The 17,658-nt window shown below is 42.0% G+C and overlaps 1 protein-coding gene across 1 annotated transcript in view; it reads left to right on the top strand.

Moving 5' to 3' along the window:
• Nucleotides 1-17,658, top strand: part of FNBP4 (formin binding protein 4) — a 36,655-nt gene continuing 18,997 nt past the window's right edge. Inside the window, exons 1-10 of the mRNA XM_021083063.1 lie at nt 1-966; nt 1,957-2,049; nt 5,695-5,831; nt 6,132-6,315; nt 8,004-8,151; nt 8,268-8,388; nt 9,870-10,205; nt 12,754-12,964; nt 16,071-16,195; nt 17,078-17,182. Of these exons, the coding sequence (XP_020938722.1) occupies nt 735-966; nt 1,957-2,049; nt 5,695-5,831; nt 6,132-6,315; nt 8,004-8,151; nt 8,268-8,388; nt 9,870-10,205; nt 12,754-12,964; nt 16,071-16,195; nt 17,078-17,182 (1,692 nt within the window). The 5' untranslated portion in view covers nt 1-734. The remainder of the gene's footprint in view (nt 967-1,956; nt 2,050-5,694; nt 5,832-6,131; nt 6,316-8,003; nt 8,152-8,267; nt 8,389-9,869; nt 10,206-12,753; nt 12,965-16,070; nt 16,196-17,077; nt 17,183-17,658) is intronic.

Genomic DNA, 17,658 nt, shown 5'->3' on the forward strand with positions numbered 1-17,658 from the left:
CTGGCTGCAGAAGGGGACAGGGGAGAGGACAGTGCTAATAGAAGATAAATAAAGCAGGTTGGGAAGGCCAGATTAGGATGGCTCCCTTATCCCATCCCCACAATTTAGGTTCTTTCCTCCAATGCTAGTAAATCTAGTCATTTTTTTCCAGCCAATAAACAACGAGGTCATCTTTATGCTCTAGGAAAAAATTTACTAAACCATTAAAAGACTCACTATTCTACTTAACATTCAGTGTTATACCGAAAGTAAGCCACGATAAGTTGGGTGAAACTTGGCTAAAGACCTGGAAAACAGCAAGTTCCCTACATAACAAACGACAAACTGATACACAAGAACGGACACAAAATGGAGGACAAGGCGGTAGAGAAAAGACTGCAAAAAACGCATGGGTGGAGCCTGACGTAATTGGAAGCGATTCTAAACTGAGACCCTTCCTCACTATTGGCTTGACGCTCATTCTTTTTCCTTTTCCATTGGCTACCAGCTCCTTCTGTGCGTTAAAACAGCCAATAGCCTAGCCCTGTGGGTAAAGCCCGCCCTCCATCCATGGGGGGAGGAGCCTGAAAAGCGTAGGAGGCCCCAGGCGCTTGCGCGGGCAGGCCCTCCACCGGTTAAAAGCGGATCCTTGCAGGAGGCGGTGTCGCAGTGTATGAATATTGATTACGCAGCGCCGCGCCGAACGCCCGCCCCTCTCGGCTTCCCGACGCTCGCGGCTCGCGCTAGGGCTCGCGATGGGGAAGAAGTCCCGGGCGGTACCCGGCCGTAGGCCCATCCTGCAGCTCTCTCCGCCGGGTCCCCGGAGCAGCACGCCTGGCCGGGACCCGGAGCCGGAACCCGACACCGAGCCGGACACGACGGCTGCGGCGACCAGCCAGCCAGCCCCGGCGGCGGTGGCGGCGGCAACGCCGCAGACGACGACCGTGGTGACTACCGCCGCGGCCCCGGACGACTCGCCTTCGGAAGGTAAGCGTGCACGAGGGCCCTTAGGTGGAACGTCGGAAACTCGAGCTCGGAGCTTGGGGCCTAGGCCTCTCGAGCAGGTCCCTGAGGAGGAAGAGAAACCCGGGCTGGTGGCGTTTGTATCTGAGGCCTGCCGCACGGGGCCTGTGGGGAGGACGGCTGTGGGCCCCTAGGCGGCGGAAGGGTCGGCAGAGCAGTGTGCGCCCGGCCGGAGCCGACCCAGAGGCGCCATTTCTGGTGCAGGGCTTGGCCCGGCCACCCAGTCTGCTCAACGTCTGCTCTCGGTTTTGCATAACTTACCGGGTAAATATGAGAGTATGCGTTTCCGCGTCCCAGGCTTGGTGACGGTGGAACCTGCCCTTTCCCTACATGTCATGTTACTTTTCCTTTCCTTTTTGTTGGAAGTGGGAGAGACCTTTTAGAAGTGAGCGAACCATCCTTATGCCAGCCAAAGCATAAGTAATCGCCAGCTGTCGGGTTTCCTCCATATTTTTGGAGAAGTGGAGCTTGTGAGTTCCCAACTACTTGTGTTTATCTGCGTTAAGAGTAACCGGACAATACTACTATCGGGGCCGGACAATACTACTATCGGCCCCTTCCACTTCGGCTGTTAAAAAAAAAATAAAATCATATTGGGGAACTCATGCGAAAAAAAAAGCTCTAGTTATGCCTATTGTGAAAGCCCTATGGTAGCCGCGAGAAGAGTGTGTGTCTGTGTGTTTGGACGTTGGATTATTTCAGATGTAATTTTTATGTACAGTGTTCAGATTCTTAATGTTTAAGTCACTCGGCAAATGGAAGATTCTAGCTATCCTTGTTTCTCGTCTCCAGTCTCCCATTTATTTGTGTCAGTGATAGATTATAGCCATCCTGTTTTTAAACTGGTGAAATCTAGATTTGAAAGATCAAATCAAAGATTGTTTTGTCACCTGCAGTGTTTTCTTTGACCCATCGTTTGACTATAGTTTTTTTTGTTCGTTTTTTAAAATCTAGATGAACAGGAAGTGGTGGTGGAGGTGCCCAGAGTTGTTCAAAATCCTCCCAAACCAGTCATGACCACCAGGCCCACTGCGGTTAAAGCAACAGGTACGGGGGGGGGGGGGGGGGGGGGGGGGATTGTTGTTGGTTTTTCCATCTTTTCTACAATATCTTTCAATAAGATCAAATTGGGTTTGTATACAGAGTGTTTTGATAAATGCTTCAGTGTTGCTAATTTATATTTCTCGAATAAAATGGAAATTTTAAAGTCTTTGTGAGGTCTTGTTGGTATATACACTTTAACTAAAATTTGTCGTTCCTTTTTCTCTGTACCCAAGTTATTTTGTACTGCTTTTTCTTCTAATGCTATTTTGTAGCTAGTTTTCTAGCTTCCCCCACTATCTTGGTCTTCCTGGGGGCACCAAACGAATACTTTTTCATTATGTTTCTTTCCTAACACTTTTGTTTAGCAAATGTTTGCACAGCTGAAATTTACTCTTAATCATTATTTTTCAAGCATGAAGGAATATTTGCAACAACGATTTTGTAAACAAACCTAGGTTCAAATCATCACTCCAGCACTCATACTAAGACCTCAGGACAGCATTTATCTGTGAAATGAATCTTATGCCTGAGTTATTTTGATAAAATTGAACAATATGTATAAATTTCTGACACACAGCATGTGCCAAGATACTAGTTTTCTCTATTCTTTATTAGTATCTTGAAAGATTAAATTAGGTCAATAGACCACTGTAATAGTAAACAGTATTTAATCATATTCTCGAAAAAGTAATTTAATGTGGTTCCATAGATGAGTATTAGAGGACTGTGAATCCCCTGAAATTGCACACTCAACTGTGTTTTCCTGGGAGAGGGTCCATGGCTTTTGTCATTTTGATAAGTTACTGTGACCAGAAGAATTTAAAAATCAATGTTCAGACAATGTCGTGAGGAAATGATAGAGATTCTAGAGGTATGACGGTTACCATTTGAAGCATATCAGGAAAGTATGGTGTTTATCTATATTTTATTGCCAGATATCATTAGCTGATTTGCAAATGGTGTGGCACCGTCCATTAGAGGTAAGCCTGTCGAGGTTTGAGGAGTCCGTGGCTCTGAAGAATGGCCTTGCTTCCTTTGGTTTCAAGTAGTAACAGCTCCTCAATAGTAGTGTAGAAGCCTGGTCACATGAGGCTTTTTGTTTTTCTAAGATTATGCAATACTGTGAAATTTTTTTAGTGTTATTCAAAATGCATACCTGTTTTTATTAATGTGCATGGACTAAATTTTCAGAGGTGTAATTAGAACTTATATCCTTTTATGGCTTGATTTTTTTATCTTTTTTTCCTTTAGCATTTCTTTTTGCCTCTTTAACATCATTTTATATAATCCCAAAATGATGTAGTTCATCGTAAAGTGATCCTGCATCTGAAACTGTGATGAAATTTGCCTGTTTGAGAATATTTGATTGTTTACAATTGTCATTTATTTAAACAATACTCCTAGAAGCTTTATATGAAAAAATTATTAAATCATTTCTTACGGTTATATTCGCAAAGATGAGATTATCTAGCTAAAAGAAAATTGGAGTTTTATAGTTGCTGGTATATGTTACAGATTGTTCTTAGTAAATATTGAATTCATTTATGGTGTCTCTAACAATATTAAGTATATGTCTTTCCTCCAAATTCTGGGTTTAGTTGTTTTCATTTGCTTTTGCTGTATAATAGTCGTCAGGTTTTTAGGAGCTTGGAGGAAGTTGTAGGTGTGTACTCTGAAAAGCTCTGAGCTGAAGAGGAAAGGACTAGGTGGTGCCTTGTCTGAACCTTTTGCTTGTGAGACCCACTCTGAGCCTGGGGGATTACCCTTGCTTGGGAATTTTGTCATCAGAATTCCATGTGGCTTACCTAATTGGAACATTTTACCAAAGGGTGTAGACTTAAGGCCAATGATTATGATGGTCTCTAAAGTAAGAAGTGTTTTTATGTAGAAATAAAACTAATTTCCCATCCTCTTCTCCCCCTAAAAAAAAACCCATCAGTGCTGAATACTAAAGTGTAGATTTTTTTTCTGTACTGAAATGTCATATCATTCTACCCTTATATCTTTTTCAGAAAATGTGGGAAATTGACTGGTATGCTCCCCCACTTCAAATATGATTTATTTGGTAACTAGAAAATGAAAACACTGTCAAATAAATATCCACTTAAAATCTAATCAGGAAGTTCCTGTTGTGCCTCAGCAGTAAGGAACCAACTAATATGACTAGTATCCATGAGGATGCGTCTGGTATCCATAAGGATGTGGGTTCGATCCTTGCTCAGTTGGTTGAGGATCTGGCTTCGCTGTGAGCTATGGTGTAGATCACAGACACAGCTTGGGTCTGGCATTGCTATGGCTGTGGCATAGGCCTGCAGCTACAGTTCTGATTCAACCCCTAGCCTGAGAACTCCCATATGCTGTATGTGTGGCCCTTAAAACAACAACAGAAAATCTAATCAGCTTAATATTTTGGACATTGATAGTTTAACAGTTTAGCCATATACTAAAAAAATAATGAAGATTTATCTAAGGGTTTAATGTGAACTCTTGTATAATAAAGCAACTTAGGTTTACTTTTAGGTGAATCCATGAAATCATATATGCAATTATGAAGAAAACTAGATTTTACCTCCTGATAAATCCGTTCAGTTACCAAATAATTTATTTTGCTAGGCACTGGGAAATTCATATTAATAGCTGAAAAGTCTATCTAGATTTAAATTGTGTACCTGTTATAATAAAATGATGCATAAAGAGGGTGTATCTGCTAATTTAATTGTGATACACCTGTGCAGACACAAGTGCTACAAAAGGAAATGGCATAAATGTTAATCAGGTAATAAAACGTGATTTCCAGTTTTTTAAAAACAGGAAATGGCATTGTAGCATTATAGATGACATACCTAACACCACTTGAGTGTGAGTTTTGGTTTTAGCTGGGGTTGTTGTTGTTACTGTTTTTGACAAGCCCACGGTATGTGGAAGTTCCTGAGCCAAAGATCAAACCCCAGCCACAGCATGTGACCTCTGCCATAGCAGTGACATTGCTGGATCCTTAATCTCTAGGCCACTGGGGAACTCCTTTTTTTTTAAGGGCTGAACCCTCGGCTAGGGGTCATAGCAGAGCTGTAGCTACTGGCCTGTGCCACAGTCATAGCAATGCTAGATCCGAGCCACATCTGCAGCCTACACCCAGCTCATGGCAATGCCAAATCATTAACCCACTGAGCGAGGCCAGGGGTGGAGGCTGTATCCTCATGGATGCAAGTCAGATTCATTTCCAGTGAGCCACAACCAGAGCTCCCACACCAGGGAATTCCTAATTCATTACTTCCTTTTTGAGGGGGAAAGGAACTTTGTTTATCACTTTGAAAATCTCCTTGTTTCATTTACTAAACCCTGACTGTTTTGCTTGTTTGAGACGGACACCTAAATCAACAAATTCTAAAATTGAGATATACCATGTGTTACTTTGACAGGGGGAGTATAAGGTGAAATAATTGTGCATATAGTTTGAAAAGGACATCAAATTACTACACAGATTGATTAGCTCTAAGTGCATAATTTATACCTCTTTTACTTCTCATTAAAGATTTTTTAAGGTTATGTTCTGTAAGGAAACTAAATGGCTGAAAAGTCTCATTTTTTCATGGATACTTCCTAGGACTTGTTGGCATTTTGTTATATTGTTTACCTTTTTGTTTCTAGGAGGTCTGTGCTTACTTGGAGCATATGCTGACAGTGATGATGAAGAAAGTGATGCTTCAGAAAAACCAGCACAATCTAAGGAAGCAAATGGAAACCAGTCAACTGATATTGATAGTACATTAGCCAACTTCCTAGCAGTGAGTGTGGTGCTTTTGTTTGGGTTTTCAGTTAGTGAAGGCACTTTGTGACCTGAATTTCGGGTGGTTAGTCAACTTGTCAATCTGTGTCTCCCTCCCTACCTCTCTTCCTTTCTCCCTCCCCATCTCTCTCCCTTTTCACTTTTTTGTAACAGTTATATGAGGAGAAAAATGGGGAAGAGGAAAGTTTTGACTTGAGAAGTTGAGAACTGAGCTTGTAGGATTTTTTAGGTGATTACCATTTTCTCAGTTTTCTGGTTTAATGAGATTAATTCTTTTGTTACTGTTTTCCTTCTAAAGGAGATTGATGCTATAACAGCTCCTCAGCCTACAGCTCCCGTGGGAGCTTCTGCTCCACCTCCAACTCCACCTAGGCCAGAGCCAAAGGAATCAACATCTGCCCTTTCTTCCACTACTCCAAATGGAACAGACTCAGCCCAGACTGCAGGGTGGCAGTATGATACTCAGTGTTCACTGGCAGGAGGTGAGCTGGGTCCTTTGAATTTTAAAAAATTACAAAGTATAGGACCTGTCATGGCACTGCAGAAGTGAATCCAACTAAGAACTATGAGGTTTCGGGTTTGATCCCTGGCCTCAGTGGATTAAGGATCCGGGTTGCCATAAGCTGTGGGTAGGTTGCAGACATGACTCAGATCCTTCGTTGCTGTGGCTGTGGTGTAGGCCGGAGGCTACAGCTCTGATTAGACCCCTAGCCTGGGAACCTCCATATGTCCTGGGTGCGGCCCTCAAAAGATAAATAAATAAAGTGCAGTTCTTAAAGGTGACCTAGGCATTGAGGGTCCCAAAGATGAAAGCTCATCTGCTCTAGTTCCAGACTCTAGGATTCTGGCCTTTTTTTTTTTTTTTTTTTCCTTTTAAGGGCCGCACCTGTGGGGTGTGCAAGTTCCCAGGCTAGGGGTTGAGTTGGAGCTACCGCTGGCCTGCGCCACAGCCACGGCAATACAGGATCCCAGCTGCATCTACAACCTACACCATAGCTCCCGGCAATGCCTGATCCTTAACCCACTGATTGGAGCCAGGGCTCAAACATGCATCCTCATGGATAGTAGTTGGTTTGTTATTGCTGAGCCACAATGGGAACTCCAGGGTTCTGACTTTTTTTTTTTTTTTTGTCTTTTTGCTATTTCTTGGGCCGCTCCCGCGGCATATGGAGGTTCCCAGGCTAGGGGTCGAATTGGAGCTGTAGCCACAGCAACTCGGGATCCGAGCTGCGTCTGAAACCTACACCACAGCTCACGGCAACGCTGGATCCTTAACCCACTTAGCAAGGCCAGGGACCGAACCTGCAACCTCATGGTTCCTAGTCGGATTCATTAACCACTGCGCCACAACGGGAACTCCCCAGGGTTCTGACTTTTTAATGCTATATTTGGAAAATGAGAACTACTGGAGTATATTTTTACCTATGGAAGGATAATTGTTTGCTTTTTAACCAGTAGTAGATTTTGCATAGTAAACAGTAAAAGCCATTAATTTTAAATTGGGGGGAGGTTCAAAATACATTTTTCAGCTTTTAAACCATGTTTACAAACATGATTCAGGAGGGTGGAGTTGGCTCCCCAGGGGATGTTTGACAGTGTCTGGAGAGATTTTTTTTTTTTTTTTTTTTTTTTTTTTTTTTTTTGTCTTTTTGTCTTTTTGTCTTTTGTTGTTGTTGTTGTTGCTATTTCTTGGGCCGCTCCCGCGGCATATGGAGGTTCCCAGGCTAGGGGTTGAATCGGAGCTGTAGCCACCGGCCTACGCCAGAGCCACAGCAACGCGGGATCCGAGCCGCGTCTGCAACCTACACCACAGCTCACGGCAACGCCGGATCGTTAACCCACTGAGCAAGGGCAGGGACCGAACCCGCAACCTCACGGTTCCTAGTCGGATTCGTTAGCCACTGCGCCACGACGGGAACTCCTGGAGAGATTTTTGGTTGTTGCAACAGAGGGTGATTGTTATGCATTGGTGGGTAGAGGCCAGGACCCCTCTGAACACTGCATAGAACTGCTGCCTCCCCTCAACAAAAAACTGTCTGCCCAGTGTTAACTGCTAACGTTGAGAAACTCTGTGTTAGATTGTTATGGCTTTGGAGTTGACTTGGGATATAAGATCAGCATACTGGTACAGCAATATGTGCTTCTTAAAGTTTGTTTTATTTTCTTCTAGTTGGAATTGAGATGGGAGATTGGCAGGAGGTCTGGGATGAGAACACAGGCTGTTATTATTATTGGAATACACAAACAAATGAAGTGACTTGGGAGTTACCCCAGTATCTTGCCACCCAGGTACAGGGATTGCAACATTACCAGCCCAGGTAAGAATAGACTAGGAAGAGAAATCACCTAAAAGGAAATTAGAATCATGCCTTTTGCTAATAATGTTTGCCTTCTGTTTCTCCTAAGTACTTTTTTTTTTTTTTTTTTTTTTTAGTTCTGTTACAGGTACTGAAGCTAGTTTTGTGGTAAATACAGACATGTATACTAAGGAGAAAAATATTTCTGTTTCCAGTAGTAAAAGTGGACCAGTCATAGCCAAGCGAGAAGTTAAAAAGGTCAGTGTTAAAACCTACCTCATATGCTTATTTTCATATCTAAACAACTTTGAATGTTATTCTGGCAGGGGTGTAAAGGGCTTCTGTTAGTATTTTTGTTCTTTTGGGGTTTCTTGTTTTTTTCTGTTAATATTTTACAGTGTAGATGTGAAAGAGAATAAATTTTGTTTCTTAAATTTTACTTACTGTTTCTGTTTATTATGTGGCATTTATAGCAGTTACCCAGTTCATTGATTCTCTGAAGCATCAGGGTACCATAGAGACATCGTGACTCATTGTGAAGTACATGGGAACAGTCAAGCAGGCAAGGCGTCACATCCCTGTCTCTCCCTCAGAATTGTATTTTGAGGTTCCACTTGAGTTTTGAGTTTTGTTTTGTTTTGGTTGCGCCCATGGCACATGGAAGTTCCCCCAGGCCAGGGATGGCGCCACAGCTGCAGCCCTAGCTGCTGTGGTGACAATGCCAGATCCTTGACCTACTGTACCACAAGGGAACTCTAGGTTTGGGGATTTATTTATTTTTTTTTTTAATAAAAAAATTAGCCACCTTAAAAATTGTAAAGTAACAGTGAAACTTGAGCGTTTTTATAGCCTGGTCAGTAAGAAAAGTAAGTTGTCCTCTACAGAGTGTGTGTGTTGAATTTTAATTTATCTTGATTTTTTTTTTTTTTTTTTTTTTTTGTCTCTTTGCTATTTCTTGGGCCGTTCCCGCAGCATATGGAGGTTCCCAGGCTAGGGGTCGAATCGGAGCTGGAGCCACCAGCCTATGCCAGAGCCACAGCAACTCGGGATCCGAGCCGCATCTGCGACCTACACCACAGCTCACAGCAACGCCGGATCGTTAACCCACTGAGCAGGGGCAGGGACCGAACCCGCAACCTCATGGTTCCTAGTCGGATTCGTTAACCACTGCACCACGAAGGGAACTCTTATCTTGAATTTTTAAACCATGGTGAGATATATGAAAAGTGCTTTTATAGAGTAAGTTAATCTTTACAATGCTAAAGGAGGTAGAATAAATATCCAGATGGAGGAAATAAACACTTATATAATCACACATTTCAGTTTAGAAATATATTACTTTTCTCTAAATCACCATCATAACATATATATAAAGTTATCAGACAGAAGACCAAGGCGATTTATCCAGTCTTAACGTTGAACTGACAAAATTCTGATCTTATTTAAATCTGCCTCTGCATGTTACTGGTCTGCCTTTTGATGTACAGAGAATAGGAGGAAGATATTTTGAGTCCTACCCAGAATTACATTTTAATTCAAATGACTTCCTTCTTAAACTAGAAATGTTTCCATTATAGATATATAAGGAGATGATGCAAACATATTAATCCGATGGGAGTCTGGTTTTTTAAGAATATCCAGTAACTAAAAATTATGCTCATCTTTAACCTGAACAATTAAATATGTTGTATATTCAGATGAAATTTCTTTGAAAGTTGAGGTTATTTTATTCTTTACAGGAAGTAAATGAAGGAATTCAGGCTCTTTCAAATAATGAGGAAGAGAAAAAGGGAGTGGCAGCATCACTGCTTGCTCCTTTGTTGCCTGAGGGAATAAAAGAGGAAGAAGAGAGATGGAGAAGAAAAGTAATTTGTAAAGAAGTAGAGCCAGTTTCAGAAGAGAAAGAAACAAATACAACAGAAGAATCAACAATAGTAAAGCCACAGGAAATTCTGTTGGACAATATGGAAGACCCTACTCAGGAGGATCTTTGCAGTGTTGTTCAATCTGGAGAAAGTGAAGAGGAAGAAGAACAAGATACCCTTGAGCTGGAGTTGGTTTTGGAAAGGAAAAAAGTAAGTATTTGAAGTTTTTGTTAAATGTATTTTCTTCTTTCAATGTTATCATACGCTGGGAACATTGTGCTCAATTGACAGCTGTTATTGGACTTTTGTTTTTCTTATCCTTTCATCTAGACATGTTTAAACCTATGTAATCAAAACTTGAACTATGGAGTTATAGTTCTTTGGGTCCCTGATGATGCTGTGATGATGCTGCTTTTGGTAGTTGACACCCAAAAAAGACTAATGTTACGGACTTCTCTGGCAGCATAGTAGTTTAAGAATCTGGTTTTGTCATTGCTGTAGCTCAGGCCGAAGCTGTGGCAAGGCTTCTATCCCTGCCCTGGGAACTTTCATATGCTATGGGTGCAGGCCTCCCCCGCCCCCATAGGCTAACATTGTTCTGATTTAAGGATAGTTACAGTAGTGTATTTAGCTTCTTAACAAATAAGCATTGCAAATTCCTATGATAATTTGGTTTTTAATCCAACAATTAAAGTACAAGTTGACTTCTAGTGACCAGCTATGGCATTATTTGAAGAGTTAGTGGGCCTTGTAAGATAACAAAAGAATTAAGAGGAACCCATTATTTTATGTACTCTTTTTTTTTTTTTTAGGGCCGAACCCATGGCATATGGAGATTCCCAGGCTAGGGTCGAATCAGAGCTGTAGCTGTCAGCCTACGCCACAGCCTCAGCCATGCTGGTTCCTGACCATGTCTGCAATCTACCCCACAGCTCACAGTAACACTGGATCCTTAACCCATTGAGTGAGGCCAGGGATTGAATCCGCATCCTAATGGATACTAGTTGGGTTCATTACTGCTGAGCCACGTTGGGAACTCCTTGTGTACTTTTCCATATAAGAAAAATGGTTGAGAAATTGATTTTCACCTATTTTAGGCCCTGATGTTTTTTTGGTTTTTTTGGGGTTTTTTTGGTTTTTTTGTTTTGTTTTGTTTTTGTCTTTTTTGTCTTTTGTCCCTTTTAGGGCCGCACCTACAGCATATGGAGGTTCCCAGGTTAGGGGTCTAATCAGAGTTATAGTCACTGGCCTCCACCACAGCCACAGCAACACCAGATCTGAGCTGCGTCTGTGACCTACACCATAGCTCTCGGCAATGCCAGATCCTTAACACACTGAGCAAGGCCAGGGATTGAACTCAAAATCTTATGGTTCCTAGTCGGATTCATTTCCACTGCACCATGACGGGAACTCCTGCCCTGATTTTTCTTGAAACAGTTTTATCTGCTGCTGGGTAGAAGTAAAATCTTTTTGTTTGTTTGTTTGTTTTAATGGCCTCACCCACCGCCTATGGAAGTTCCTGGATAAGGGATTGAATCTGAGCCACTGCTACAACCTATGTCTCATTTGTGGCAACACCAGATCCTTCAACCACTGCACTGGCTGGGGATCAGACCCATGCCTTTGCCTCAACCTAAACCACTGCAGTAAGGTTCATAACTCACTGTGCCGCAGTGGGAACTCCTGAATCAAAGTCTTAACAGGTGTCATAACAGTAATTAGTATCACCTTGAAGCTTCTGCCGTTTAAAAAATGTGAAGCTATGGCAAGGGACCAGCTGAGTTAAGCTTCCTCTTTTGTGTACATGTATGGGAAATTTGACGGGTGCCCGGGGGCGGGGGTATGATTTCCACATCATGCAGAAGTTCCCAGACCAGGGATCACACCACAGCAGTACAATGCCAGATCCTTAACCTGCTATGGCACGGGGAACTCCTATAATGGCAAATGTGTTAGTGGATCTTTAGAACCTATTCCTCAAGTAAATATTTAGTAACTATAGTCGTGCGTAAGCATTTGTTGAATAACAATAGGATGTGGAGAATAATGCTCAGTTGGTCTTGATGAAAAATGTGTTAAGAGGAGCGGATTAAGAAGTTCCTATTGTTTGCTCAACAGAAACGAACATAACTAGTATCCATGAGGATGCGGCTTTGATCCCTGGCCTCCCTCAGTGGGTTCAGGATCTAGCATTGCCTCGAATCTTGTATGGCTGTGGCATAGGCCAGCAGCTGTAGCTCTGATTCAGCCCCTAGCCTGGAAACTTGCATATGCTGCAAGTGTGGCCATTAAAAAAATAAAGAGGAGCAGCTTACAGATCTAGCATTGTCACTGCAGTGGCTTGGGTTGCTTGCTGTGGCACAGGTTCGATTTCCTGCACAAAAATTTTTGCATGCCGAGGGCACGGCCGAAAATATATTAAGAGGAGTTCCCATCGTGGCTCAGTGGAAGCGAATCTGACTAGCATCGGTGAGGATACAGGTTTGGTCCCTGGCCTCACTCAGTGGGTTAAGGATCTTGCATTGCCATGAGCTGTGGTATAGGTCACAGACAAGGCTCAGATCTCATGTTGCTGTGGCTGAGGTTACAGCTCTGATTTGACTCCTAACTGAGAATCTCTATATGCTGCAGGTGCAGCCCTTAAAAAGTGTATTAAGAAATACTTGTTCTTAAAGGATTTAAATTCCAAAAATACATTGTTATAATTCTTGCTACTCACAAAATAATGTTGATAACTTTATTTTCGTGTTTGATGTAGGCAGAATTGCGAGCCTTGGAGGAAGGAGATGGTAGTATGTCAGGGTCTAGTCCACGTTCTGATATTAGCCAGCCAACATCTCAAGATGGAATGCGTAGACTTATGTCTAAAAGAGGAAAGTGGAAGATGTTTGTTCGCGCTACCAGTCCAGAATCTACCAGCCGGAGTTCTAGCAAAACTGGACGAGAGACTCCAGAAAATGGAGAAACTGGTAATTTGTGCTTTAATCATACTTGAAAGATAGATAGAAGAGAAATCTTTCTTAACTTTTTTTTTGTTTCTTCTTCAGCAAATAGAGGGAGACAGCACTCTTTTTTTTTCACTCTTTTGGGAAATTCTGGGAAAGAAGCTTCTATTCCTGCTCCACTCTGGTGGAGGAAAAAGAATCTGAGAGGCTGCTGGAATCTGTTGGATTGTGTATTCACTACTGATTGGGGATTTCTTCTCCCTCAAAAAGATAAAAATGAGATTGGGTCCTTTCTCTCCCATTTTTGGTCACTTGCCACCATAATTTTTTTTTGTTTTGTTTTTAGTTTTTGCCTTTTAGGGCTGCACTCACAGCATATGGAAGTTCCCAGGCTAGGGATCAAATAGGAGCTACAGATGCCAGCCTACACCACGGCTAACAGCAATGCCAGATCCTTAACCCATTGAGTGAGGCCATAATTGTCTTGATATCTGTGTAAAGACCGTGGGTTCTCCTTAGCTGCACCACGGCATATGGAGGTTCCTAGGCTAGGGGTCGAATCGGAGCTCTACCTGCCAGCCATGGCCACAGCAACATGGGATCCGAGCCACAGCTGTGACCTAAACCACAGCTCATGGCAATGCCGGATTCCCGACCCACTGAGTGAAGCCAGGGATCAAACCTGCATCATCATGGATACTAGTCAGATTCATTTCTGCTGCACCACAATGGGAACTCTCAGTTTTTAGTTTTTGAGGAGACTCCATACTGTTTTCTTTCCATTATGGCTCCAGCAGTTTCTCTTCCCACAAACAGTGTAAGATCTCTTTTCTCCACCCCCCTACAGGGATTGATCTTACTCCACAGCAGTGACCCAAGCCATAGCAGTGACAATTACAGATCCTTAACCCACTGAGCCACCAGGGAACACCCCATTTTAATTTGATAGATCCTGCCTAATTGTCCTCCAAAATAATCAAGTCTTAGAGCTCTAGCAGTGCCTAAAATTATTAATTCTTTTTTTTTTTTTTTTTTTTTTTTTTTTTGTCTTTTTAGCTATTTCTTGGGCTGCTCCCACGGCATATGGAGGTTCCCAGGCTAGGGGTCGAATCGGAGCTGGAGCCACCAGCCTACGCCAGAGCCACAGCAACGCGGGATCCAAGCCAAGTCTGTGACCTACACCACAGCTCACGGCCACGCCGGATTGTTAACCCACTTAGCAAGGGCACGGACCGAACCCGCAACCTCATGGTTCCTAGTCGGATTCATTAACCACTGCGCCACGACGGGAACTCCTAAAATTATTAATTCTTAAACCTTGCACCAAATGTGAGATGTCTAGGAATTTGCTGGTGGCCTAGCAGTTAAGGATCTGGCATTGCCACTACTGTGGCGTGGGTTCAATCCCTGGCCCAGAAACCTCTGAGTGGAGCTGCAAAAAAAAAAAGTCTGCTAACAACCAAATGAATTATAAACAAGTAAGAAAATAAAGATTTGGTTTTAGACAATTTGAAAATGCAAAAGGAATATTAATCACCAAATAAAAAGATCAAAGTTATTATAAGGCTGAATACTTAATACAGAATTTTAGGGAGTTCCCGTCATGGCGCAGCAGAAACAAATCCCACTAGGAACCATGAGGTTTCAGGTTCGATCCCTGGTCTCGTTCAGTGAGTTAAGGATCCGGCATTGCTGTGGTGTAGGCCATTGGCTACACCTCTGATTAGACCCCTAACCTGGGAACCTCCATATGCCCCGGGTGAGGCCCTAAAAAGCACCCCAAAAAAAACCCAAAACAAGATTTTAGACTAATAAAAGCTAAGGAGGAGTTTCTATTGTGTGTCAGTGGGTTAAGGATTTCGTCACAACTTTGGCTCAGATTCAGTCCCTGGTGTAGGAACTTCTTTATGCCATGGGCATAGTGGAAAAAGAAAAAAAAAGAAAAACCATTTAAAGTGATGTTAAAGTTACATTTCTTCTTTACATCAGAGATTAACCAGAGTTAAGGAAAGGTGCTCAAACTTTTTTTTTTTTTAACCTGTGATCCTCCTGAGAGATTGATTAACATTATATAAATGTTTTAGTTGAGTAAGCAAGTATTAAGCAAACATAACACAAAGTTCATATCTTTTTTTGCCATTTCTTGGGCCACACCCACAGCATATGGAGGTTCCCAGGCTAGGGGTCTAATTGGAGCTGTTGCCACTGGCCTACACCACAGCTCACAGCAATGCTGGATCCTTAACCCACTGAGCAAAGCCTGGGATCAAACCTGCAACCTCATGGTTCCTAGTCCAATTTGTTAACCACTGAGCCATGTCGGGAACTCCCAGAGTTCATATCTTTTAGTCCATTTAAGTTTGAGGTAAACCTATTCTTTTGGAGATTTCCACTACCAACAGATAGCACCAACCAGAAGAGTTGGCAGATCCAGTAATGTTTGTCTACAGATCTTAACCAGCTCAGGAAGGAACTTATTTGGTAGTTTGATGAGCTGCTTTGATTTTGAAAGCCTTTTTTTTTTGGAGTTCCCATTGTGACTCAGTGGTTAACGAATCCAACTAGGAACCATGAGGTTGCTCGGGGTTCGATCCCTGCCCTTGCTCAGTGGGTTAAGGATCTGGCATGGCTGTGGCTGTGACGTAGGTCAGCGGCTACAGCTCCGATTAGACCCTTATCCTGGGAACCTCCATATGCCAAGGGAGCAGCCCTGCAAAAGGCAAAAATACACACACACACAAAAAAGAAAGCCTTTTTTTTTCCCCAAAACCCACATGATAAAGAACCCTTACATGTTCCAGGTTTGATACCTAGCTTTTGTAGGTAATTGAAGCCATGGTTTTCTGGAAGGGATTAGAAAATAGAGGAAGGAGAAAGGGAAAGCAGAAACTTTTGGGTAAAGCATATATGTAGATGCATTTTTGAGAAGCATAATTATAAAGGATTAGGTTTTTTGGCCTTATAAAGACAAGTTGACAAGTTGTTAGGTCTTCCTTAACAAGTAGGGAAACACAGGCAAAGGAGAGCACTAATAACCTTCAGATATCCCCACTACAGGGCTAAGAAAATGTATTTGGTGTTCTGTTAATATTGGTCCTTTTGATTTAAATTTATGTGTTTTCTTTTGCAGCAGTTGGTGCTGAAAATTCAGAAAAAGTAGATGAAAATTCAGACAAAGAAATGGAAGTTGAAGAATCTCCAGAAAAGATAAAAGTACAAACAGCACCTAAAGCTGAAGAAGAACAGGATTTGAAAGTATGTATATTACCTAATGAAACTTGACAAATAACTATTTTTTAAAATTGGCCAACATTAACCTACCTTCTCTTTCTTTTAGCAAGTAGTAAGAAGTAATCCTTACTATCTAAATGTAAATCATTTATTTGGTTAGGTGGAAGTTACATCTAAGGCTGAAATAAGGAGTTAGAAGATTGACTTCCCTGGCTGGGAACTTTTGCATGCCTTGTGTGTGGCCAAAAGAAAAAACCAACACGCAAGACTGCCTTGATGTAGAGAAATTATCTAAAAATAAATTCTAAATGCTTAATTACTTTTTTATAAATAAATCTCCATTGTAAAGCAGTAGTTCATCAAATAGAGGCTTCTCTTGTTCGGAAGTACTAATGAGAATAAAATTTAATTCCACCATGAACTATGTGTCCTTAGGCAAAGGCATAGTTAGTTCCAATTTCATTTAAGTGTGGTCTGTTGGAAAAACCACTTAGCATATTCTCTTGATTTGAAGGAGTTTATCCGGTCACCAGCTAGTCTACAGCTATGTAGGGGTGGGACTGGAAGAATTAATTTTGTTCAATGTGTGGCTAGTATAAGCAATTAGTAATTGATAAATGATGGTTTGGACAGTATTGGAAGTTTGTGATTTAGGATCTGTTTTCACCTTCCATGTTGTGTTAGAGTAGATAATGCATCTACTAGACTTGACATAGTTATATATCACTTTATTACGTGAATTATTTTACTATAAATTAGAATTTTATTTTCTCCATAACTGGATGCAGTATTTGGGAAAGGCTGTTTATAGGCAGACTCATTTTGTATCTGTAACGATAAATACATTATAAAGAAAATATTGTTGACTCTATTTTTATTTTTCCTTTTTTCTGTCCTGAATTACAGTTTCAGATTGGAGAACTGGCAAATACCCTGACAAGTAAATTTGAATTCTTAGGCATTAATAGACAGTCCATCTCCAACTTTCATGTGCTGCTTTTACAGACTGAGGTAATTTAGCCATTTTTAGTGTAAACGGTCAATGTTTGACTGAAATGCTGTGTCTGTGAGGAATGTTTTAATCTAAAATTTAAATTTTGGGGAGTTCCCATTGTGGCACAGCGGAAATGAATTCAACTAGGAACCATGAGGTTGCGGGTTCGATCCCTGGCCTTGCTTAAGGATCTGACATTGCCATGAGCTGTGGTGTAGGTCACAGTTGCGGCTCGGATCCAGTGCTGCTGTGGCTCTGGTATAGGCACAGCGGAAATGAATTCAACTAGGAACCATGAGGTTGCGGGTTCGATCCCTGGCCTTGCTTAGTTGGTTAAGGATCTGATGTTGCCATGAGCTGTGGTGTAGGTCACAGTTGCAGCTCGGGTCCAGTGCTGCTGTGGCTCTGGTATAGGCCAGAGGCAACAGCTCCAACTATACCCCTACCCGGGGAACCTCCATATGCTATGGGAGCGGCCCTAAAAAGACAAGAA

Source organism: Sus scrofa, chromosome 2 (genome assembly GCF_000003025.6).
Source record: "Sus scrofa isolate TJ Tabasco breed Duroc chromosome 2, Sscrofa11.1, whole genome shotgun sequence".
NCBI lineage: Eukaryota > Metazoa > Chordata > Mammalia > Artiodactyla > Suidae > Sus > Sus scrofa.